Source organism: Lampetra planeri, chromosome 24, assembly GCF_965212315.1.
Source record: "Lampetra planeri chromosome 24, kcLamPlan1.2.h2, whole genome shotgun sequence".
Taxonomy (NCBI): domain Eukaryota; kingdom Metazoa; phylum Chordata; class Hyperoartia; order Petromyzontiformes; family Petromyzontidae; genus Lampetra; species Lampetra planeri.
This window is the reverse complement of record NC_136130.1, coordinates 12397787-12422501: the sequence shown is the minus strand read 5'-3', so window position 1 is coordinate 12422501 and position 24715 is coordinate 12397787. Positions and strand designations below refer to the sequence as shown.

The 24715-nt window shown below is 52.1% G+C and overlaps 1 protein-coding gene across 1 annotated transcript; it reads right to left on the bottom strand.

Annotated features, from left to right (window-relative positions):
* Positions 1–1024: 1024 nt before the first annotated feature.
* PLPPR4 (phospholipid phosphatase related 4) lies at positions 1025–24444 on the bottom strand. The gene is made up of 8 exons (XM_078605752.1): positions 24309–24444; positions 15562–15824; positions 9827–10012; positions 8009–8135; positions 7189–7384; positions 6072–6129; positions 5092–5265; positions 1025–4810 (listed from the first exon to the last, which is right to left on the bottom strand). Exons 2-8 carry the CDS (start codon positions 15637–15639, stop codon positions 3404–3406), a joined length of 2226 nt encoding a protein of 741 aa, XP_078461878.1. The 5' UTR covers positions 15640–15824; positions 24309–24444; the 3' UTR covers positions 1025–3403.
* Between the last annotated feature and the right edge of the window lie 271 nt (positions 24445–24715).

Sequence of the window (24715 nt, the reverse complement as noted above, 5' to 3'; positions counted from 1 at the left end):
ACCCACCCTCCCTTCACCACCAATCCCACCCACCCTCCCTTCACCACCACTCCCACCCACCCTCCCTTCACCACCACTCCCACCCACCCTCCCTTCACCACCACTCTCACCCACCCTCCCTTCACCACCACTCCCACCCACCCTCCCTTCACCACCACTCCCACCCACCCTCCCTTCACCACCACTCTCACCCACCCTCCCTTCACCACCAATCCCACCCACCCTCCCTTCACCACCACTCCCACCCACCCTCCCTTCACCACCACTCTCACCCACCCTCCCTTCACCACCACTCCCACCCACCCTCCGTTCACCACCACTTTCACCCACCCTCCCTTCACCACCACTCCCACCCACCCTCCCTTCACCACCACTCCCACCCACCCTCCATTCACCACCACTCTCACCCACCCTCCCTTCACCACCACTCTCACCCACCATGCGCCCTGCCCGGACCCACTCACCTGCTGGCTATTACAATGATTGTTGTTTTATCCTCTCAGTCACCACTGTGTGTGTGCGTGCAGTCTAAGAGCTAACGGCGAGTGGAGCGCCTGCCCGTCCACGGCTGGGCATGCTGTGGGTGAGAGAAGATTTGCAGAAGCGATGGAGCTGAGATTTTAAGTTCAAATATGGGCAGCCGCCTCTGATTAAACTGGGACGTCAAATGTCATGCATTAATGTCCCTAGTCACCAATCACTGCAGAAACAAAAGGCTCACATTAAAGTTGCTTCTACACTTAATTTGGCTAAATTGCATCTCGAAGAATGATAAATATTGGGTTGGTGGTGATGCATTGTGGATGTAAGAGCAGCGGGGCAGGGTGACGGCCGATTGGGCCTGGCGTTGTAAGACTGAGCTGGCTGCCACAACTGTCCACCTCATCTCACATTGCCAACAGACCTTGCCTTTTGAAATGGTTATGTGGAGTTTAAACTAAACAGTACGTCTTATACACGCCATATTACAAATATCACACATTCCACTTGGTTAAAAACCAAAGTACCAATACTGCATATCGTATACTGCGAGGCAGTGTTTATATCACGGTGCCAAATGGTAACTTTAAATCTGTGAAGTCGATTTAATAATAATTTCTGGGCCATGCGTTACACATTTAAGTGGCTTCGAGTGACATATTTTGTTGAGAATCTGCTGCTACTTGCAATATCCCACAAGTAGCCGCCGTGTTCGAGACAAACACGCGTCCACCGAACAGGTCCACAGACCGCGTTGCTTGTGCCGCACAAGCACAAAAAACACTCGCAACAATCATCGTTAACACTGTGCTATCGCAGCCTGACGTTTCAGACAATGGCCCTTCTTCAGTGGGAGAGGGCGGGGAGAGTGTGACTGTCCGATCGTTGGAGATTACGAGTTATACTCTGGGGGCCTGAGAATATATGAAATGATAACTGGTGAGCAGTGTTGACGAGGAGTGAAGCCTCTTGAAGACAGACTCCAGGAAGACAGAGAGGCTGCCAGACAAAACCATCGCGAAAATGACCTCAACAAGTTCGATGTGGCAATTAATCTGTGTGGAGCTCGTTCCCAGACGATTTAGGGACTCTCAGTGGCTTGATTCTTTAGGCCCCATCTTAAAACAGATTTGTTTTCACCTGCATAGCCCCTGCGTAGGTGGAGTATCTTTTTGCACTTTTATCCTTTTCAGTTCTATTCCGCTACACCTGTTCAGGGTTGTTAAGGGTTGAGCTGTGTATGTGGAGCGCTGCGGGGCCCCGGGTGTGAATGGCCTCGTGAGTAATCGAGTTGTTAGTTTAGTTAGCAATCTACAAAACTGCAAAGCATGAGACAGCAGAGAGAGAGGGAGAGCCATGGGGCTACTCCGAGTTTCTTTAAGAGAGTAACTCGTCGTTTGTTCTGTCGCGTACTGCATACAGATCCCTGGTGCTCCGTATTCACAGCTGATATGGCTGTAGGTGCCATGTACAAGTGGACAATGCTATTGGCTCTTGTGCAACTACATACATTGACATTGGCACACTGGTGCCAATGACTCGACAGCAAATTTTATAAACGGAAACTAACTTTAACTGTTTTAAGAGGGGGAGTTTGTGGATACTTTATGTCGATGTTTGCAAAAGGTGTTATGCATTTCCACTGTGACGATACAGTAACTGGCCCCCAATGGCCAATTAGACAGGACGCGGTGCTTTAGAGGGCCCTGTGTTTTTCGCATTTGTTGTAGAGTGCAGAAGAAAGTGTTTAAATTTGATCGTGCCACTGCACCATCATTTACAAGCGGACTACATTAACAAAACAATGGTAGGTTAAAAAGAGAGCCTCTTTTAACCGCAATGAGCGGATGTGACTGAGTCCGTTTAACCACAACGTGCTGACCCAGTTCTAACGCCACGTGTGATTTCGGGGACGGTGGAGGGCGATGACCGGCTGGGAGACAGCGGCTCCAACTCGCAACAGCCAACAAGTTCGTGGCCAGTCCCAGGAAACTTATCCCGTCACTTTTTGTCGATCTCATTCCCCGGCGGGATGTGAGTTTGGCTGCACGCTTACCGACGGACAGAACGGCTCACAGCGGTCGGCGACCACACAACACGACGAGGCCATCGAGAGGCAAGCGGGTCGGTGACGAGTTCACCCAGTCGTACAGTCGCATCAGCATTCTCTTCTCACATTACCTTCAGATTCAACAATTATCTTCACAAATAACAAATCACGTCCAGACTGTCCACCCCCTGCTGGATGAAGGCTTCCCCGCACCTTTCTGCTCATGGTTCTTGTTGACTTCACCAGCGCTTCCGCACCTCGTAGCAGCGATGCGAAGCGGAACACTCGCGTTGACCATTCCTTAACAACCCCCCGCGGAGTGTGCTTTGTAGTGAAACACGTTTACTGTATATATAAAACATATAAATGGCAAGGTTAAAAAATATCCCGTTCAGCCTCATGAGTGCCCGAACCTGTGCTTCTCATTAGAGTTGTGCTGTACAAATCTCACGGGACCATCCACAGTGCAGCTGTAAAGCCATCACCACATCTGAGGATGATTCTATTTTATAGTTAGTAGGGAGAGTGAGTTGAAGTTAAAAATGGTTTCACAAATGTGACTAATGGAAGGCCTGTACTAGGATTACCAACACACCACGTGCTCACGAGTTCCTGGTGAATGCCTCCTCTCTCGTCTCAAGAGACTACTCGAGCGGGCCCGGCCTTCTACATTTCTCAGGCTCCACACTGCATCTCTGACCATCAACACTGCATTTATGTCTAAGGGCGGTTAAATGCTATTTTTCAACCACACGTTGATGTGATGGAATGGAGCTTCGTCACAAGCAATGTTAGGGTTGGTGTGATGACTGGCACACGCCTTCTGTTCGACTTACGCTGCTCCTGATAACCACTGTGGGCTCCAAATGTCGATCAGTCTTTGTAGCCCCTGGAAGAAGACGTTCCTTTGTAGAATACATTCCGCGTGTTCTCCAGGTTGTTGGATCGCTCTGGCACGAGGATGGTCGAAGGCTTCCTGCGCAGAGTAGAGTCACGGCTGGAGGGAAGGGACAGAGGCTCCGGCGGCGCCAGTTCACTCAGCTCGCCGAGGGCCACCTTGGTTCCCAGCGCCGGGACCGCATTCACACCGGAGGGGCTGCTGTAGGGCACCTCGTCCAGGTCCGAGTTGCTGTGCGAATGCGGAGTGGGCATTCGTTCCTCGTCGCCGGGCTCCATGTGACGACCGAGATCATTCAGCTCGTACGATTCAGGGTCCTGCGGGGAAGGCTTCCATTTCCAGGAGCTTGTGACGCCGTCATTCGCAGAAACGTGAACGAGCGACCGGGCCCGGTCCCCCCCATCACCGACGGCAGACGTGGACGCCAAAGGCGCCGCCACCGCTCCGATAGGAAGCTGCTCGGGCAGATTCTTGTAGCGCACGGGCCCCCCCGCGCAGCCCACGGGAGCGGGGTCCGCTGCCTGCTTGGCCTTGGCCTGCAGGAGGCCCTGCTGCTTGGACATGTTGATGACTTGGATGAGACGAGGTTGGCCGCTTTGCGTGCCGCGCTTTGCGCCGCCCTTCTCTGCCATCATCAGCCACTTGGCCCGGGCCGAGCTGCCCTTGGGGGAGGTGTGTGGGCTCACCGGCGTCTCTTCGGGGATGTGTACCAGCTGCTGCTGCTGCTGCTGGGCCAAAGCGGCCGCCGCCGCGGGACCCCCGCCGCTGGCCTGCACGTTGAGGTACACGCCGGTCTTGGGCGCCACGTCCGCGACCCCCATCGTCAGGCACGGGTGCTCAGAGGAAGTCCGCACGTCGAACGCCCTCTGCGCCTCCGCCGCGCAGTCCTCCTGCTGCTGCTGCCTCGTCGGCACTTTGGAACCCTCCGCCTTGGGCCTCCAGGGGTCGACCTTCTGCTTGGCCCGGCCGGGGTCGGTGGCGGCGTGCACCACGACGTGACGCCGCGCGACGTCCTCGACGCCGGCCGCCGCGGGCGGCTGGGCGCTGGCCCTGGGCAGCGTGTTGCTGAAGGTCACCATGCTCTCCTTGCCCATGGGGTGGCGCGTGGGCAGGATCTCCATGTCCTCGCTGCTGCCGCTCGCGCGGTGGTTGAGCGCCCGCACGGAGGCGTTCTCGCTGTGGCTGCGGCTCAGCGTGACGTCCGGCTGGCGACGGGCCGCCTCCGAGTCACTGCCCAAGCCATTCATGCCCGAATCCTGGCGATGCAGGCTCATCTTGCGGCCTAGCTTTGACGAGACGTTGCGGTTTTGTGCTTCCTTCAGCCGCGCCTGGTAATGCAGTTTCCTCTCCTTCATTTCAAAGTTATCCACCGCGTGATATCCCTGGAAAAAGCAACGCAATACAAGCAAATATAACACCGAACTTTGTTATAACGCTGTTCTTAAGTGATTCAATTATTACAATGAGTGATAAAGTCCAGGCAGGTGGCTCAGTAGTAGAGTGAGTGGCTCATAATCAGAAGGTTTCGAGTTCAAATCCTGTTGGAGTCGATAAAATATCCACCACTTCGTGGGAGACATCATCATTGGTTGTGCCAGGGACAAGCTCTCCTGCTCTAGGAATGTGGAGGACGGAGGAGGAGGAGGGAGCGTGGGCGACGCACCAGGTACCAGGCGATGGCGGTGCCCAGCAGGAAGCCGGCGTAGACGTCCCCGGGGTGGCTCTTGTGCTGCACGACGCGCGTGAGGCCGCACACGCCGGCGCTCAGCTCGAATGCGAACACGAGCAGCGGCTTGAGCAGCTTGCTGGAGTTGCTCACCACCGAGTTGAAGTAGATCTGCCGTGGAGCACGTAGCGGACACCGCGACACGTTCGCACCAAACGTTTACGCTCGCGTCACGCATACCCAACGGCGGGGGAGCACGCAAACTCCGAGAGACAAAGATCCCCCGTGTAGCCTTAAGAGACTGTTGGGGCAAGCGCAGTCAGCGAGCACCTGTGAAGCCGGCATGGCACACGGGGGGGGGGGGTTGGGTCGCCAGCACCACACCCGGCCGCCTTCGTCTCCCCAATTCTGATGTGTACACACTGCACCAGGTACTCGTTCAAGGCGTAGTCAACCTAGGGAAGGCCCTGGTTTACATATTAGTTGTCACTGTTATTGGTCATGAGCGGGAATTGAACCTCAGGTGGCTGGGCACACTAAACCGTTATGCTACACGAGAAACGCCACACAGTGCAGAATAAGGGGAGAACATACAAACTCATAACAGAAAGGCACCCACGTCAGGAATCGAACCCTGCTCCTGGGATTAATTCCCTAACCCAGCTAGCTGATGCACTGGCTACCAAACGTACAGATTGCCACATGAAAGGAATTGCATTGTAGACAATATCAGCGTGAAAATAACTCAGCAATATGGATTGGTGAAGAAGAAGGTGGAATATTAAACTGGAAATTAAATCGCAAGAATATTGTTCTTGATATAATAATTACAACAGATTACATTTTGTGGCCATTTAAAGATGTTTCCTGTGTTTTCCTACCTCCATTTTCATAACAAAAAAAATATATCAAAATTTCCGCGGGTAATCTTAAAATGTATAAAAAATTCCAGGAGCGAGGTGAGAAAAGGAACTTACAGAAATGTAGATGGCGGCAAAGGCAGCGATGGTCGCGTGCTCCGATGGGAACGTCTTCCTGTGAACGACACATTCCGGGTTGGCCGTTAACAACGCGGGGTTAGGCAATCCCTCCTGGAAACATCACGAACGATCGCCTGGCATTGAACACTCGTCACCCTCCGGTGTGCGGATATCGCCCCATCACTCACCAACGAAAACTCACACCCAGAATCTGTCTTCGTGTGGCTGATGCTGATGTAGAGCAACAACTGAAATTTTACTCTGAGGTGGTTGAGCGGTGTAAATGGGTACCCGACAGTCCATCCACAGGTGGTGTGCGGTGGGGTAAAGTGTGGGTACTCCCACTTCTTCCAAGGCGTCTGCTCAGTGTGCAAGAGTCAAACAAGATACCCTGTCTAGAGCTCCCTCTCGAGGTGGCCCTTCTGCTAGTGGTGGCATTAATCGAGCCATTTCAGCGCTGCACTTTACTTATCCGCAGCGTAAGCGGCGCTCCGTTTACGGTTGATCTCCCCAGGGTTCCGCACGATCCCCAAGACGCGAGGATCAGTTTCATAGAAGTCGTGAAGCGGTCGTACGGACAGCTGGACGGGTTAAACACTGCACAGCTGCCCGATGTTTGTTCGGGTCGTTTGACACGATCTCGATGACGTTTCTCCCTTTTGGCTGCCAACGCGTGGAGCGCAACACCTTCCGCTGAAAAAGCTCCCAGCACACGTTGGTGAAATGCCGGACGACGCGCGGCAAGATCTGCAGACGCAAGGGAGGGTCACTCGCTCGCGCGTCGTGGGGCGTCGTGGGGCATCGTGGTGCGGCGTGGTGCGGCGTGGTGCGGTGTGGTGCGGCGTGGTGCAGCGTGGTGCGGCGTGGTGCGGCGTGGTGCGGCGTGGTGTGTCGTGGGGCGTCGTGGTGCGTTGTGGTGCGGCGTGGTGCGGCGTGGTGCGGCGTGGTGCGGCGTGGTGCGTCGTGGTGCGGCGTGGTGCGGTGTGGTGCGGCGTGGTGCAGCGTGGTGCGGCGTGGTGCAGCGTGGTGCAGCGTGGTGCGGCGTGGTGCAGCGTGGTGCGGCGTTGTGCAGCGTGGTGCGGCGTGGTGCGGCACGCGGGGGCGTGGACGTCACCTGCCGGCGCTGATGGCGTTGGCGTCCTGGCCCGTGCAGATGTCCTGCATGACGTAGGGGCTCTCGTCGCAGCTCGTGTTGAGCAGCGTGTAGTTGGGCTTGCACACCGTGAGGAAGTACGGCGCGTGGAACCCCGTGGACAGCTGCAGGATGTCGGCCACGAGCAGCGCCGCGCACAGCCCGAACACGTGAACTCCTGCCCGCCGGGGCCACACACAGCATCGTCGCACGGGAGCAGGGCGAGGAGTCATCGCTCATTCTTGGGTTAGGCCACGTGGAACGATCCGGCCAAATTATTGTCGGGTAACCCTCCACCATCCGACAAGAGCCACACAAATTCAATCGTCACGCACGCATTTAACAAAGCGCATATTATTACTGTCTCAGCTCGCTGCTAAGTTGAAGAATAATTATCAAAAAAAAATGTTGCGATAGATAAGATGTTTCACTTTAAACATCATAAAGCATCTTTAGGTCATACAATCAGCAGGGTGAGATGGAGCTACTGTATTGATGAATGAAATAGGCCTAATGCAACAGTAATGGCTGTCAGCCAAGAATATCTGAATGTAGTGAGCAATTCAAGAGGCTTCAAATTAACTTTTTTCCAACAGGTGTTTTCTTTACCGTTATGAATAACTCGAATACACCACAGATAACAGGTAGAGGGAGATGTGGCTCTTTGTTCGTGTTGGCATTAGGGTCTCGTTAGGTCTTCTGTTTTATATTGGCAAAGGTGCAGCCCTGCAACATTTTGCTGGTTCATAGTGAGGTCCACACTTAAACAACGCCGCACGGGTACTTCGTGCCACTGTCGTACCCACGAAGCGGACGGCACGACGCAGGTACGAGCTGAAGTTGCAGCCGATGACGGCTCCACTGGCGTCGACCGACGAACCTTGCCGCCTGCACAGGCAGCAGAAGACAATCCCCTCTCCAATCATGATCTGTAAACCACAGGGAAAGCAGAGGATCGTTTCCACAGCTGCTCTGGAGTCGGCAGGCCCCATTTACTGAGAACCAGAGCCGTGTTTCGTGGGTGCACTGTCCAAATTCTGCCTATTCTCATCAGGATAAGTACCGCCGCACGGAACCTGCCCATCGACCGACCGCGGATCGAACCCATTTATACTGCACGGTGGACGAAGGGTGGCAGATTTAATAAATGTGGCCATAGATTCAACCGCCGCGCCAGGAGATGGAGCCAGTGACCTCTGGATTGCGAGTCCGGTGTGCTGACCGTCATGCCGCCACTGCGGTGGCAGCGTCTCGCTACAACCACAAACAAATCTTCACGATTTCCCACAGAGAGAAGGAAACGCTGCCTCTTGCGAGCAGACGCGGCAGAAAATAATGAAAACTGTGCTGACGCGGTTTTTCCAATGGGCAGTTCCACGTGGGTGCAGCTGGGTGCAAGCGACGCGCATTTGCATTTTAGCCCAGGCACCTCATTTGCATTGGCACATGCGCTGGCATGCCTACCGTGTTCATTAGCCCACGCCGAAACTGCATAGTGCACATCTGTACTGCAAGCTTGTGCAGGCCAAGTGCAGACAGATTGCAACCAAGCGCTAAACGTCGTCCAACCAGGAATGGTTGCTGTATATTTTTTGCAATACTTGAAACGTACTAAGAACCATTCGTCCACCTCTGCATCGGCCCAGCGATTTGATGAGTTGTCTCAACCTGGGGGTTGCGCTGCAAGGCTCAGATCCTTTAGTCTCGACTTCATGGTCACATCGATTCCGTTTCCCATTTTTGTATAATTTGTACAGTTATATCCACCCCATTAACTTCAATACCCTCATTAGCATCCAATCTGCATTTACTATTCATCACGATCTGTTCACGATGTGACGGTGATGATTAAGGAAATATTACTATTTTACTAATTACTATTTTTTATTCACTAGGAAATAAGGACCACTGAGCTATATAGCCCAGAAGATGAACACAACATTTAGCAGTCTTTTGAAATACGTGGTTAACCAGGTTAGTGTCTAACTGTGCTGTTGGCCGAATGGTTTGCATCGCATTATATTTCTAAGGTTTGCTGAGTTCGCGTCTCCCATCGTCTTGCTGTATTTGCCTCCGTGCAGTTTGCTGTTCTCTGTGTGCTCTGTGTGTGATGTCCCTCTGTGTGTTCCCTCGCTGTGTGTTTTACCCCATTTACACCTGATGATGAGCCCTTGTGTTGCGTTCGAAACGTCGTGATCTATTAAAATTGTATTTTATTTGTGATTTATTAAAATTTTATTTTATTTCTACATACGTGACTTTACCGAAAGAACCAATGAGTATAGTAATTTCTGCAGCCATGAAAGCTTAAATTCTAGATCATATAGCTCTTGTTTAGAAGCGACCTGGCAACAAATGATAGTGGATTATCGTGTAGATATTTATATCAGATAAATACTCTAAACGCATGCTTATAAATGTGGAGGGAAAACCCGGAGAAACATCCACGTGACCACGGGGAGAGAGAGACACGCAAACTCCAAATACTCGAGTCAGGGTTGGGATCAAACCCACAACCTCCTGTATACCAGTCGAGGAAGTAAACATCTCGCTACCGTGGCGCCCCTAATAAACGTGTGCAATGCTGCTATTGTAGCAAAGGCGCGGGGGGCGCGCTCACGGCGGCGGAGGGCACGGCGAAGGCGAGGCTGAAGAGCATGAGCAGCGGCACCGTCTCCCGCGCCGGCTCCACGTAGGGCAGGCTGAGGCCGCGCTCGTGGCACTGGAACCCGACGTGTGCAGGCACGAACACGTTGGTCAGCTCCAGGAAGTAGAGCGACACCACGGCCGCGGCGATGATCGGCACCTTTGGGAGACAACGGTAAACGTTGAGGCTGTTCGGGGTAGTAATAACCATGGGAAAGGGCACCCATGGCACGAGGTGACTCAGCATGTGGCCTGCAAGCGGGGATTGTGAGCGAGGATTGTGAGCGGTGGTTCCTGCTGCTGTGTGTGTAATCCCAGTTGAGTAAATTGCAGCGACATTTGTCGACTTTGGCAAATTTGGACAAAGACGCGAACACATAATGACCGACTAGTTGTGAAGCAGGCGAATACACCCACAGCAGTATTAACCAGGGCAGCCTGCCGGATTCGAACCACGAACCTCTGCAACGAGCGGCGAACGCGCTCCCGCTGGTCCACCGCGTCACTGCCCCAGTGAGACACTTGGTCAGAGAGATGGACCTCCTTATAATCGTTTGGCACAGAGTGAATGCATCGAACCGAATGTTACGAGGTGGTCATTCCTCACCACCGTTCGTCGACTGTGTTTTTATGACCGCGAGTAAGGCATCTCAGGGTGACTTCATGTGTTAATGCTCTACTATACCCACCACCAAACCCGGACACGTTTCTCAGCCAGCCCAGGTTGATTAAAACCATGCAGTCCTCTGCGGTAAAATTCGAAAGCAATAAAACCACCAGCTCACGGGAGAAATCAATTCCTGCCACTCCAGCACAGATGCCAATTCCTGGACAGTCCGAAATAAAGATGGACAGGGGCAACCCTACGCTGTACGAAGTGAAAACAGACTGTGTTTGTAAAAGCAAAATAACCGAATGAAATTGTCACAATTAATTAAAACATCTGCAGGATACCACACGTGGGCTCGGCAAAGCGAACCAAGGCTGTTAAACACGTGGTTACTCGTCTGGGTTTCAAAATGAAATGGCTGTCTTTACAAAATCAATAACTGGGTGAGGATGTGGCTTTACTTGGTGGTTTAAAATTGAATTGGTGTAGATGTTAACCTCTGTTGGTGTGTGTACAATGCTCGGCTGATGTACAGTGCGTGCCCGTGGCTGTAATTTCGCACTCCGAAACGAGACAACGACGGTCATCACGACTCGGCCGCATGGCACAGCGTGAACGGAGCCCACCAGTTAGAGCGCAGTATAACATTATTATTATAGTTAACTCAATTGGCGCTACCTTCTCTGGCGCATGCTTAAGACACAAAGTCATTGACAAACAAATACATGGAACATGACCTGAAAAGTTTGGAAAGAAGCACGAAAGAGAGACGCATGCCGGAAACGGGAAGAGTGACGAGTGAATCGGAGAATGTGCGCAGGTCCGTAGCGGCGGCATCGTTCAATTGTTGCGAACAGTAAAAGTCCGCGTGGCCCTTCAAGCGTGGGGAAGAGAACAGCCGTGCCGGGCCGTACCAAGAGCGATCCTGGCACGGCCCTGCTCTGATTTCTAATGGTCGCGACAATGCAGCAATTCAGGGGGATGCATTGGGGATGCTTTGCAGGCCCCGTGTTGAATTATGCGGGAATCCAATGTCCCGAGAAAGAGCCATGCACACAAGGAAATCACTGACAACCTCAACAGTCACTACATATTACAGGCACCTCATGGCTCCGCTGGTGGTGATAGTCATCGTCGACGATGGCGATCTCAATGTGATCCACTAACCCCACGTCCAAGTCACTGAGTTACAGGCGCGCACATCAAACCCAGCTCATACTTCATAGAGGCCATGAATGCTCAGTGTGGCAGGAAGCCATTGGCAGAGGCACGATGTGGGACGTGTTTATTGCTGTGGGAAGGTCCAGGGCCATAAATTCGGTTCGCTGGATTTTTTTAACGCTTTGTTCTCTGTAACCCCATTTTCATTGCATCAACAGACATTATGTTAAAGTCCCATTTTTGAGAAACTCATTAAGTCATCGGCCGAGTAGAGCAGTAGAGCAGAGCAGAGCTCTGCTCTACATCACATCCTTTATAGCGCCCTGCTCGGCAATGTGGATATTCTGCGTTCATGTGTTCATGTCTCAAAACAGCACGCACTAAGCAAAACTATTTTAAATCCGATTCACCCCATGCCCCCAACACCGACTCCATGAGCTGTCATAAATTGGGGACGCGATTCCAGTCAAGAATCAACGTCTTTGTCTCGTTGAGTTCCATCTCATTTGTACAATTTAGTTTGCTCTATTGGCCTCAACATAGAAATGAGCGTTCAAATTACATAAACAAAAACGTGTTCTTACGGACACGGGTCAACGTTTTCTATTGTGGGCATTGAGTATCGAAGGTGAGCCATGAACCGATGCAATTCTCTGGTTTCCTGCTGGCTTTGCCTGTAAATGCATCAATAGCCAATCGCATTGCTGTTGTACAAATGGGTCCGCTGCCTTGCTGGTATTTTAGAAACACAGTGAGAGTAAACCCCGACGTGAGTTGAACTGTGTGCGCAATGCTAACGACGGTGGGAATCTAGCGCAGCAGTGCTGCACAAACACTGCGAGCGGTGGCGCTGCAGTTGAATACAATTTATAAGGAGGTGACATCAATCAATGTTCACAACTGCTCTTGACAGCCGATACAAACCCTGCCGCGCGCTTTCAAAGGCAATGACATCCAAGGAGTACGGACGGCATTGACGTGGCCGCCATGCGTGCCAGCTCCGTCACGCGGCGGCACCGCCCCGAGAAGTGACTGCAGAGGGGGGGGGGGGGCCCACGGCGGCGAAGAGCTCGCGAGGGCACGGAGCCGCACCGTCGCTGGGGTCGTGGGGTCAAATCTGGGCAGCCGCCCGTGACGAGTCCTCGTTCTCAAGGGCAATTAGTTGATGCAAAGGCGGAAAATCATAGGCTGCCTCTCTCCAGCGTGCGACCACGGATATGAACTCCAGACCATAGATCACGTCACCTCGTACTGATCGAAACGTACACGTGAAGGCCGTGGGTGGGTGGATGGGTGGCATAGGTGGGTGGGTTGTTCCATGGAAGCCGTACGCAAGGAAAGTGAATTGTCACCAAGGAATGTACAAAAACAACTACAATAACATTAAACGTGTAACTAAATGTTACATCTGTTCTTTAAGGTAAGAGTTGTTGCAGCAATAGTGCAATGGACACAGCATGACACAATCGTTGGTAACAGTGTTTGGTTTGAGTGTCATGCGACGGACGCTCGTCAGGGCATATGCCCTCGAGGGTGCACCCCCTGGTGGGGGTCGGAGGTCACAGAAGCGACTGCTGCTATCCTCGAGGCCTGTGGGGGTCCCCTCCTTTCTGGCCGCCTCAAGAGATGTCAGGGCATGCACCAAAAACATATTTTTCAAAATTCAAACAGCTCTGGAAGCACCGTAAACTGTCGCTGTGCAAGCCGTGGGCAGCGATAGTCTCCTTCCCGCTGCCTGGTGAACTTTAATCAATCGCTAAGTAGCGGCTCATTTCCAACTGCCTGGAAACTGGCAACGGCGATTCCCAGCCTACGTAAATGGAGACAAATTGTCAACTTCAAACTATCGACCGCTTCTGGTGCTGTCTGTCGTCTTGCAGAGTTGTGTAAATGTAAATGGCCAACAACTGGAATGACACACTCAGCGTCTACAAGGCTCTCAAGCTTCCTTGCCACATCGATGCAGCCCCATTGAGAGGAAGGGTGTGGGGCGAGCTCAGGTACACCAGAGGAGTCCTAATACCACGTGACATGATGCAATGCCTGACCTTCCTGTGGATGACATAATCAGTAAACGATCTCACAGGTTGTAAATGAAGATTACCATCTTATTATTGTAATTATTATCGTAGATATGGTTAGACAGTTAAACTCAATGTCGAGATCAACTGCACCAAAACGGGCAAAGGCCTCATTGAATGAAAATATTCCATCAAGTCTGGCATCCTGCATATTATGGCAATAGTTGTCACATCTGGGAATAATTGTGGCAGTAAGAATACAAGCGAACAATTATAGAGCTTGACTTCTTCAAGCGGTGTTAGATTACAAATCTAAAGTCAAGTCATGTTAAACTGACATTTGCAATGTTGCATTGTGGGAAGGATCACACGCGCCTGAAATTGTAATGTGTGGCGTGAATTATCCGCTTCACCGGCTTTATTTAATGAGCACAGATAATCTGTTTTTCCAAATGCGGGCAAAACAACGGTAATGATAGGGAGGTCACCGAACCCAGCGGTGGCTGTGGCGCTGCGCCAGACTCACAGCCACGATGCCTTCAGTTGACATTCAGATTGAGGGTTCCCTCTGGCTATCATCATAATTGGTTGAACCAAGTCTAGCTGCTTATGAGACACTGAAATGTCAAAACTGGTCCACAGTTTGATTGTATTCCTGATCAAATAATGCACACACAGAATTCCGTGTGGCTGATGGGAGGCACAGTTGTGAAGGCGGTGTACTGTCTGCTTGTTTATGTTATGAAGTTGCAAGGGATTGCCTGTGGGTTTAGCTCACTGCGGTGGTGAGCCGTTGGCTTGGAGTTCACCTTGTAAGCATTTACACCCAGCCAGTGCCATTATTACTGATGAGGGGAGAGGCACTGAACAGACTATGAAAGTTCACAGTAATGGACAGAGTAAAGATGATCAAGAATCAATGGAAACCCAAGTCTAAAGTGTTTAAAGTTGTAATTGGGGAAGATTAGTATTGTGCATCGCAGTAGTGATTGGCATAAAGTGGAGGCGAGGAGATGGTTAACGGGAGTCAAAGTAAAACAGACTTCGAGCTACTTACTGTGGCTTAAACAAATCAGTGGTTTCTTACTCAAATGAACATTGAGGCAGTTTTCATCTCCTGTTGCATGCCTGAGCCAGTGGTGGAAATCCTTCATTCTTATGACAGGGGTGAGTCTATCCATAGTACAACCATTGTTGACTTACCACAAAGTGATTCTTATTTTAATACTCCAGAGGGATGATGGGTTGAGTCAACACTTAGCCAGGATTTAAACTCGCAAAATTATGATTGTGAGATGCTCACTCTACTGCTGAGCCATCTGGCTGAATTTCCTGTGGCTTTATGGCTATATCAATTTAAAAAAACGCAACACATTCATTATTAATACCGCCACGTGACGGGAGCAATTAGAATCGACTGATGTTAAAGACACTCGCCTTTTGTCAGAGCAGAAGGCAACACTGGTACTCTGAGAACAGTGTGAAGATTTTAATAAACAAATAGCCACTTTTAATTGACATATTAACCGATTTCTGTCAGACATTGTGTAGCTAGATTAAATCTTATAACATCAAAATTGTAAACTCTTCTAACCTAAATTATCCATCATATATTATTCAAATGAGAAGTAACTCCTTTCAAAATGCTAAATATCAAGGCCACATGAACATATCATGTTTAATTGAGGACAACAAGTTCACAGCAGTGATATATGCCGCGACAGACATGGGTTCTGTCTTGAAGCAGGGCAAGCAGCGCCGCCGCTCGAGAGAGAAGATTAAACATCGGAGTCTATCCCCCCTGGGAGATGCAACGGTCAGCACACTGGACGCGCGACGCATAGGCCACCGATTCCATATCCTGCCGTGGCAGTTGAACCCGTGACGCGAGGTGACGCGAGGTGGCGAATCTCTCACCTCCACGAAGTAGAAGCAGGGCAGCGAGAGGTCGTTCTCCCTGCCCGGGCGGCCCCTGCCCTTGTCCTTTGCGGCCATCGCTGCCGCGCTCTTTGGCAGCTGGTGCGGGAGCCGACGGGATCTCCGGGAGTCTCCTACCCTCGGCGTGCGCTCCTCCGCATAGGCTCTTTCTCGCAAATGTTCACGCGATCGACACCCCGGCCAGACCGCGTGCACCCGTGCCGTTTGTCGAATTCAGGACGCCATTGACAAGTTCAGATCACCTGCAAGGCAAGAACGGAGCGATGGTAATGTGCATGCAAAGCACGTTCCGTGCACATCGCCAGAACACACGCGACCGGGAGTATTTTAATGGTGTGCTTCAGGTGGAAAGGAATCATGTTTCAAAGTGTATTTTTATTCTAGTTTCTCTGCATGGATTCACAATAACTGTGAAGAATGGTAACACCTGAAAGGCACGCATCTATATATTTTAATCAGTAAAAAATATCTTCCATTGTTATCGCGATCATGCAATCAGCATCGCGCCAGGAAACAAATAATGAATTCACGTGTCTCCTACAGCATTGCGACCCTTCACGTTAGAAAACGAACCACGGAAGCGGATATCCCAGAGCTACCTCTGAGATCCCTTCAAGTCACCTCTGGTCCACACACCGAAGGGGCAGTATTGTTCCCAACTGCTGCGCCCCTGAGAGGCATTTTCGTCACACGCCAGGCACACAGATATTTGACATTCTCAGAGCTGTAATGTAGCCAATTAGGGTTAGGGTTTGCCAATTAAGCGCAGAACCAAATTTAACGTGGTAGTTTTAATGGACCCATCGCAGTGATTGGTGACCAGGCTGAGACCATCGACTAAGTCACACAATGTTGCCCATCTTAAACCCTGGATGGCAGCGGTGCCAACTCAGCGTTCTGACCTCTCAGCCAACCAGCCACCTCCAAAGCAGCCCCATCCTAGAGACGTCAAAGTGGGCGACGCTCCCCGTCATCGCCCGTGGGCAGGCGTCGTCACTCGGCGTTGCGGTTTCATCACCTCGTGTTTCTCGTGCATCTCCACACAGAACACAAGGTGGCCACTGAAATGTGTGCTCTGCATAATCACAGAGCTAAGGGTTAACTGCAGCTCCTGAAGCCCTCAGGCGTTATGTTTACGGACAGATATCGCCCGTGATAAACATATGTCTCTCAGGCATCGGTGGGTATCGTGTCTCATCTCCACAGAGTCACAGCGCTAAACATAGAGTCGCGATTATAAACCAGAGCCAAGCTGGGCCATTCCAGCAACATCTGGCACGACCCTGGCTGAGAAGTGAATTCACGACCACTGAGAGGAGCAGCCCAGCACGGCTCACGTCTCGTCCCATCACTTCAAGGGCCGTGCAGCTTCCCCAGCCTCAGTCCCTGTCCTCCCCAGCTGAAGGAGAGGAGACGCGGGGAGCAAGCTCCGATGCCCACGTGTATTTCTAAACCATCGCGATTGAAAGCGATTCAAGTTAAATGTGTCGGGGCCCTCACGGTGGGTGCAAGCGGACGCAGCCTGCGGGCCCCACAGCGAGGCGAGGGTGGCTCTGCTTCTTCACCTTGCATGCCCCCAGGGCTTCAGGCCTCACGAGATCTTCTCTGGAACGCTGCCAGGCCGACTTGGAGTTGTAGACAGGGATGATGGGCATCAGGCACGACGACCAAAGTGCAAGATACTGCATAATGCGCCCATAATGGATAGTGGCCAAATTAATACGCAAACACTTTGCCTTCCCAAATCTCTCTCAGCAGAAGATCAATAATCATCGCGCATCCCATCAGCCGCACAGACATCCAGGAGCGCGTCATTTCAGCCGCATTGGTTCAACACAAGCAGAGGCACGAGCCGTCACGACATCCACTCCCTCGTCAGCGATGGGAGGCGGTGACGGCTCTGATGGACCCATTCCCTAACTCCATCACGACGAGGAGGAGTGCAGCTGTTTATTTACCACCCTCACCAGTATCCAGCCACACACACAGTCGCCGTGGCGGGTCACGCTTTCCTGAAAGCTCTCCTCGTGAACACGATGGACACCGGACCTCTGACCTGGCTGTTAAAACTCTGGTATTGTACAAGATTTACAATTCAAACACAGCCCCTAAATTCCAACCTCAGTGGCATAACTACAGACGTCTAAATAGTTGCATTCAGGTACTTTTCCAAACAGGATAAGAACACTTGGTACAGTATTAGCAACTGCACTGTCGTTTACAAGCAACTCTAGGGAGCAAATGGGATTTGGCGGTATCACATTACGAGCCATCGTCTAACCCTCGATCATTACAACAGCCACATCTCACATTACACGACCAACGTTCTCAATTCATACCGTCTGCTGTGGCACATGCATCGTCGGAAACTTGGACACCGACAAAGAAAAGTGGAACAAAAGCCGAGCAATGTGCAAAGAAGCATGCAGAGACGCGTGCTTGGAATTAAGCGGAGACGGAAAGCGGCACGTGTGGATGAGAGGGCACTCGAGTTACAGACGCCCTGATGAAAGTTTTAAACCCAAAGTGGTCGTGGGCAGGAGACGTCGCGAGGAAGGATGGTGGGGGCCACGGGACGAGCGGGGAGACGGAGTGGCAGCCGAAGGAGCGCGCAGCCTGCAGGACGACCCCGTGGAGATGGAGCAACGAGATCGACTCTCGGGCGGGAGAACGACGGATTGTTGCATCGCGCGACCATGAGGAGGGAGTGGCGATGATTTGCACTTTTAGATCGAGATTTACAACTCAATTATTGCGAGCTGCTTTTTGTGTTGAGTTCGTTGTCCTTCCCCCGCACCTCGGATTAGCACCGTTGGCTCCGTATGATGCGATATTATTTCAACATACAGTACATCTATAGGTTTCAACCTTGCACATGATCACAATGGGAATCCTACACAAATCTGCTGACAATAGAATCCCACGACCTCACCAGGCATGTGCTTCCGAGTTCATCACCCCTTCAGGGTCGATATAATTGAGTATAGTACCACTATGGATAGACTTGCTTCCGGCATAGTCATGTGGAATTACCATCACCGACTTAGGGTTGTAAAGAGTGAAAGAGCACATGTATCGACTCCTCGATTAACATCAATCCGCAAATCTCAGGGCACATGCATCAACGTTTTAATGTTTTCTTTCAACTTAAATGCAAATGACGCGCCGCTGCATTGAGGCCGATGGGAGGGGAACCAAATGGCGACGAGATGGAAGACTGAGAGACGGTGCCATGGCCCTGAATGTTAAATATTTACCGAATCATCGGGGTTGGGATTGCCACGGCTCCAGTGAATAACGAGACGACCACTCTAGCTGCTGCTGCTGCTGCGTTGTGCTTGAAGCAGAGCTATGAATATCTCCGTGGTCGACATCATCATCATCCTCCTCCTGCTCAAGAACACCGTTACCATGGGAACCCGACATTGACCCTGCACCGAGGCAAGCATCTTGCTGCTGCCGGCGTAAGCAGCCGGCAGACCCCCACGACTGCCCTGCAGGATTGCCTTCAACATATTTATTCACGTTTACCTAACATTGCAGAACGTCTTTGTTAAAATCATGACCACGACCATGCTAATCGTCACTGCTTGACACACGCGCATTTTGTGTGAAATAAAAACACATCGAGACGGAGACTTCGTCACGCGTCTTGTTTGCAATATCGGCGCGATCTGTCGCTGTACATTAAGAAAACATCCTGACGAATCCTGTTTTAAACCAGCCATCCTCGACGCTTCACGGCGCCGATCTAAACGAGTTAATTTTACCACGAAATGAAATAACCGCCACCTCAGCAGCAGCAGCGGCAGTGGCTGCTGCCTGGCTGCTGGGTGGCTGCTGGGTGGTGGGTGCGGCGTTGCGGGCTGTACAGCTGGGCGCGCGTGCCCTGGGGGGGGGGGGGGGGGCGACGGGGGGGGGGGCGACGGGGGGATGGGTCGAAACGACGGCGATGTCTGAACATTGTCAATTCACTGCCGTGGGTCGTTGGCCATACTTCATCGTGCTGGGCAACACTGGTCGCGGATTGTGGGCAATCTGGATGCGTGGGTGCATGGAAGTGCAGTGCAACAACGGATGTTGCGGCAGCGCTATGGGCAACCTGTGTGTATGTGCGGTGGTCACCCATCCAAGCACAATCCAGGCGCAGTCCTGCTTAGCTTCCCAGAGCAGACGGGATCAGGCACATTCCGGGCGGTTTGGTCACAGGCTCTTCACGTAAATATTGTATCATTAACGTCATGTTATTAATACTGCGCCGTATAAAACTGAAAATTTAACATTTCTGACATGCGCAACATGCAACGTGAGCGAAAAGTTATCTTCAGCACGAAGTTACAAAACAAGAAGAATCTTGTTACGCCTCGAAAGTCGAGATGAGACATCTCCCCTCCCCTTGCTATCTCACTGACTTGAGCCCCCACGGTGAACCCGGTCCGAACCCATTCGCCCGTGCGCGTCGCGAGCCCTGGGAGGGGTTGCGAGGAGCAGTGCGGAACGCGGCGGCCGCTGGGAGCCCTCTCAGGGTGCAGGCAGGGCCGCTGCCTTACTGGGACTGCACCCGAGTACTGTAACACTCAAATTGGCTGGAGATATCTGATTGGTCGGATCAGTAGTATCACGAGATCATGAGAAGTTGATCAAATCATGCGCTATCAAGCAATTTCACCGCATGGATTAAGAAAAGTAAATGTCAATATTTAGTATTTACGTGATTGTCTGACCGTTTGCACATAATATGCGTAAAGTGTGAATAATTCGTCATGAAGTGTGAATAATTCGTCTGCGAAGAGCACAATTCGTGGCGTGCGCGAGAAGAATCAATTTGAATCGATGACTCGACGCATCGTCACGTGACTAACGAGCAGACGCCGGTCACTTGAGGGCTCGGGCCCCTTGGGGCTCCGGCAACAATCACTGCCACCACCTCGCTCCCTCCTCACCCCCTCCCCCACGTGGAGCCCAATTACTGGACTGTACTACCAACTGCACCGCGCCCCAGGCCCTCAATGCATTTTGCTGCGTTTCCACGACCACTGGAAGCCAGACCCGGGCCGTGCTTGGCCACTGCATGAAGAGTCCAGCACGGCTCATGCCTGGTCCCAATGCCTTGAGAGCCACGCGGCTCCGTGGACTAAACGTCTCGTAAAGACGATGTATTGCAACAAGATGCAACACGTGCTTAAACAAGCTGATCGTTGGCAGCGGTGCGCAACAAAACAATAACTCAGCACATTCGTTAATAACACTCTGGCCTGAAATTGAAAACTAAATAATCGGTCACGTTTCAGGAAATGGCACTTCTTCATAGCACATAAAAACGAACTCATCAAAGGCACAAACGTAAACAGTGGTCACTTGTCACAATATCACCAGGAAAGCAAACCGGACAGTGAATCATAATAGAAGAAGTTGTGTTCAATAACTGATTAACACCGTTGCAAATCAATGTACTTTATTTCACCGTGCAGGAATCCATGATTCCAGTTGATTCTTGTCAGGGAGATCTCGGTAGCCAGAGTACAAGTCAGGGGTTGCCACCCGGCCGCTCTGGGCACGCAGACGTCACAGCTCCCCGCGCGAGACTCACGCTGCTCAGCAGGGTACCAGGCGAGGTCCTCGTTGGGATGCGCCACGTCAGCGGAGGAGAATCAATGTCTCCGACGTCTCTTTTTACGGCGGTAGCGCCCAGTGACTATTGCCAAGAATGTAGGGGAGTTAAATAATGAATACGACGATCATGAATCAGCGTTTTATGATGCCTAAGACGGGTATTATAATTCAACGTCTCTCGCGCGAGGGTTTAGGCACCGGGCATCTGACAAGAGACAAGAATAATGCGAACCCGGCCAAGACTCCGAGGAGTCGGGGCATGGCCTTGCCGCAAGAACCCTCGTGAGAAGACTCGCTACACTAATGCCACTCTCCTTGGGCTATGGAAAAGCGATAGCTATTCAAATAAGTACGAAATGTTTCCCTGTAATGTAAAACACCACTCAATAAATATTTTAAGCACATAAACCAGGGAGGCTCGTAAATTTCCAGCAGAGCTCCTTATATTTATGGCGTCGAGTTTTAACGCTCGGCGGCCGCTGATAGCGCGGTCGCCGTGAGCGAAGCGCGGGGAAGAGTCGGCGGCACTCCTCAGTGCCCGCCAACTCTGTGCGCTCAGCCCCCCCATTCGGGGTTGTGACGCCGGCCACTGGGAACTCGGCTTCAACCAGACATGTCAGCACTTACCGACAAGTTGTGATACGAAAGTAGAAAGTAATGGCGTCACTTTTATCAGCGGCACTGGCGACACGATACAATTGCATTGGACACATTTGTAAACAACAAATGTAACTCGGCCACTTTCAGAGATCGACCCAGCTGGGAACTCCATCGAGGGAGTGTCGACTGCTCCACGCGCTGCGCACACACGCACGGACAGCGAGGCCGCGAGCCGCTGTTGTCGCGAGCCCTTTTGTCCGTGAAGGGAATTTTGTTGATATTTAGACAGAACCTGACGTGGTCATTTTAATGAATCATGGAAAACAAATCACGGGGAATAAATGCTGATTTCTCCTAACTTCTCCATCACCATGCCAACCGAGCTACCACGACTGTCTACGGTCTCATAATCCCTCACCGCCAGTCTCAAGATGATCCACAGCGCCACTGTGGGACTCTTCACCCACACACAGCAATGAGACCTCATTTCCACAATACTCCGATCCATCCGCCGGCTCCATATCTCAGTCCAGGTCAACGAGAAGACTTCCATTGTTGTCTTCAAGATCCTCCATGGAAAAGCCTCTCCTACCTCTCCCCTCTCATCTCACTCTCTTGCCCGTGCTCACCCCTCAAACAATCTGACTTCTTCCAATAGATGCTCCAAGTCAACATTCACTGAGTGTGATGACTTCATAGTCTGAAACTTCCTTCCCCCAGCGCTCCGTGCCGTTGACTTCCTGCCGCTGTTTAAGTCCAGGCTCGAGACATGATCTCTTCTCTGTCTATCACTTCTCTTTTAGATAATACACACAACGTGAAGACCGTGCAGTAGATACACAACGTGTAGACCGTTTGCAGCAGCGTCTTTGCAGCGAGGTCACAATCAGGGGTGCACGTGTCTCCGTCCGGCACAGGCGAGAGAGAGAAGCACCCTCTCGCCTGTGCCGAACGAGAGAGTGGCCGGTGCGATACTAATGTGTGGTGGAGGACATCCACTGTCGGAGTGTCCGAGTCCCCTCGGTACCCATGCGTGTGTACCCACTCAGCTCGCCATGGCAACGGGCGGCCAGGGCATCAGACACACACATCACGCACACACATCACGCACATCACGCACACACACATCACACACACACATCACACACACACATCACACACACACACATCACACACACATCACGCACATCAAACACGCACGGCACATCGTACAGGCGGACAGTAATTACAACCACCACCACTACACGCGCGACGGCAGCTGCCCAGAAAAAATAAAAACATTAACAAACCTCCAATTTGCATCCCGCCAATTAGTGTAACGAGCCTAATGCAGAGAGAGCACGCCTATACACCACGGTGGGAGCTGCGGTGGATGCCGTGGATGTGGTGGTGGTTGTGGTGATGTGGTGGTGGTGTTCGTGATGGATGCAGTGGTTGTGATTGTTGGTGGTGGTGGTTGTGGTGATATGGTGGTGGTGGTTGTGATGGATGCAGTGGTTGTGATTGTTGGTGGTGGTGGTGGTGCTACGGGCATACGAAGGAGGAGCGATGCCCTCACGCGCAGCCACCGCTGCACGAGGCTCGTCTCGTTTCTCCGCCTCGCTCTGGAGCTTCCTTCGCTCGCTCCACTCGTCTGCTCGTAACGACGTCGCATCAGCATCACATTTGCATAAAATGTCCATGAATAGACGAAAACTTCCATTGCACACACGAATAAGATGCATGTGTCACAAGTCTTATGGATGAACGGGAAACGATGAATCGGCACATCGCATGCCCTCTTCACGTGCCTGGAGGGTGCCGATGGCAGCACTGGCTGCAGTCCGCACGTGGACTGTAGCCGCACGTGGACTGTAGCCAGAGGCATAGCCGCGATCATCGCGACATGCGGATGTTAAGGCCACGCAACAATGCAATGCGTGCAGAATGGATGAGCGATGCCACGAATTAATGAATTAATTAAGTAATGTATTAATGAAGAGAATAGCAGCGGTTCCTGTCCAATACCAGGGAAACTGGTGGACCCTGCAAGGGATGCATGGCTGGATGAATGGGGATGACGGGGTGTGTGAGATGGAGAGGGTGTCTAGGTGAAGGAATGGCTGGCTGAATGAATGAGGGATTTGTTTGGATGAACAGGGTGGCTGGGTGAAGGAATGTATGGAGAATGAATGAATGATGGTGGACGGAGAGGGTGGCGAAACGAATGAATAAATTATAGGTTGTGGAGGATGGAGATGGTGTCGAGATCAAGGAATACATTTATTGTTTGAAGGGATATTTGGCTGTGTGAAGGCATGACAGGATGTGTGGGAGGTAGAGGAGGGTGCCTGGATGAAGGAATACTGAATGACGGGATGTGTGTCTGTGTGGAGAGGCAAGCTGACGAAGGAATGAATAATGGGGTGTGTGGGACGGAGCGAGTCTGGGCGAAGGAATGGCTGACGACGTCGCTGTCGTGACGACTCCGCGGCCTCTGCAACACGCACGCGGGAGGGGGGGGGGGCGCTCACCTCCTCGGAGACGCTGGATGGAGGAGGCTGCCGGGCGCAGTGGCGGAAGAAGCCGCAATGGCCGCAGAGGAACGAGACTCGCCACGCGGCCAAGGGGGTGTCTCCTCCTCGCCGCTCCACACGGGACACGCCGCTCGGGTGGAGGACGCGAGTTGAGCCGACAGAGCGGGGGGGGGGGTCGCGGGGGAGGTCGGACGGACGGCGCGGGGAGTGCTGCTCCTCCTCGCGAGTCGCAGCCGCGCGGAGCTGCGCGCCCCTCGTTTATTATTCACGAGCTGTCGCGACGGGGGCGGTGCTCACGGCCAGCTACTACACCGCCACCACCACCCCCACCCAACGCCAATCACAATACCACCACCAGCAACAACACAACCACAACCAGTCACAACAATACCACCACCAGCAAC

What these genes read in the sequence shown, in the direction of transcription:
- PLPPR4 (XM_078605752.1), bottom strand. Translation starts at nt 15,639, where the DNA reads ATGGCCGCAAAGGACAAGGGCAGGGGCCGCCCGGGCAGGGAGAACGAC. An exon ending in CCTGCTTCTACTTCGTGGAG is followed by an intron (nt 10,013 to 15,561) that starts GTGAGAGATTCG and finishes TGTCTCCCAAAG; the next exon opens with GTGCCGATCATCGCCGCGGC. An exon ending in CCGCCATCGCCTGGTACCTG is followed by an intron (nt 4,811 to 5,091) that starts GTGCGTCGCCCA and finishes TGCTTTTTCCAG; the next exon opens with GGATATCACGCGGTGGATAA.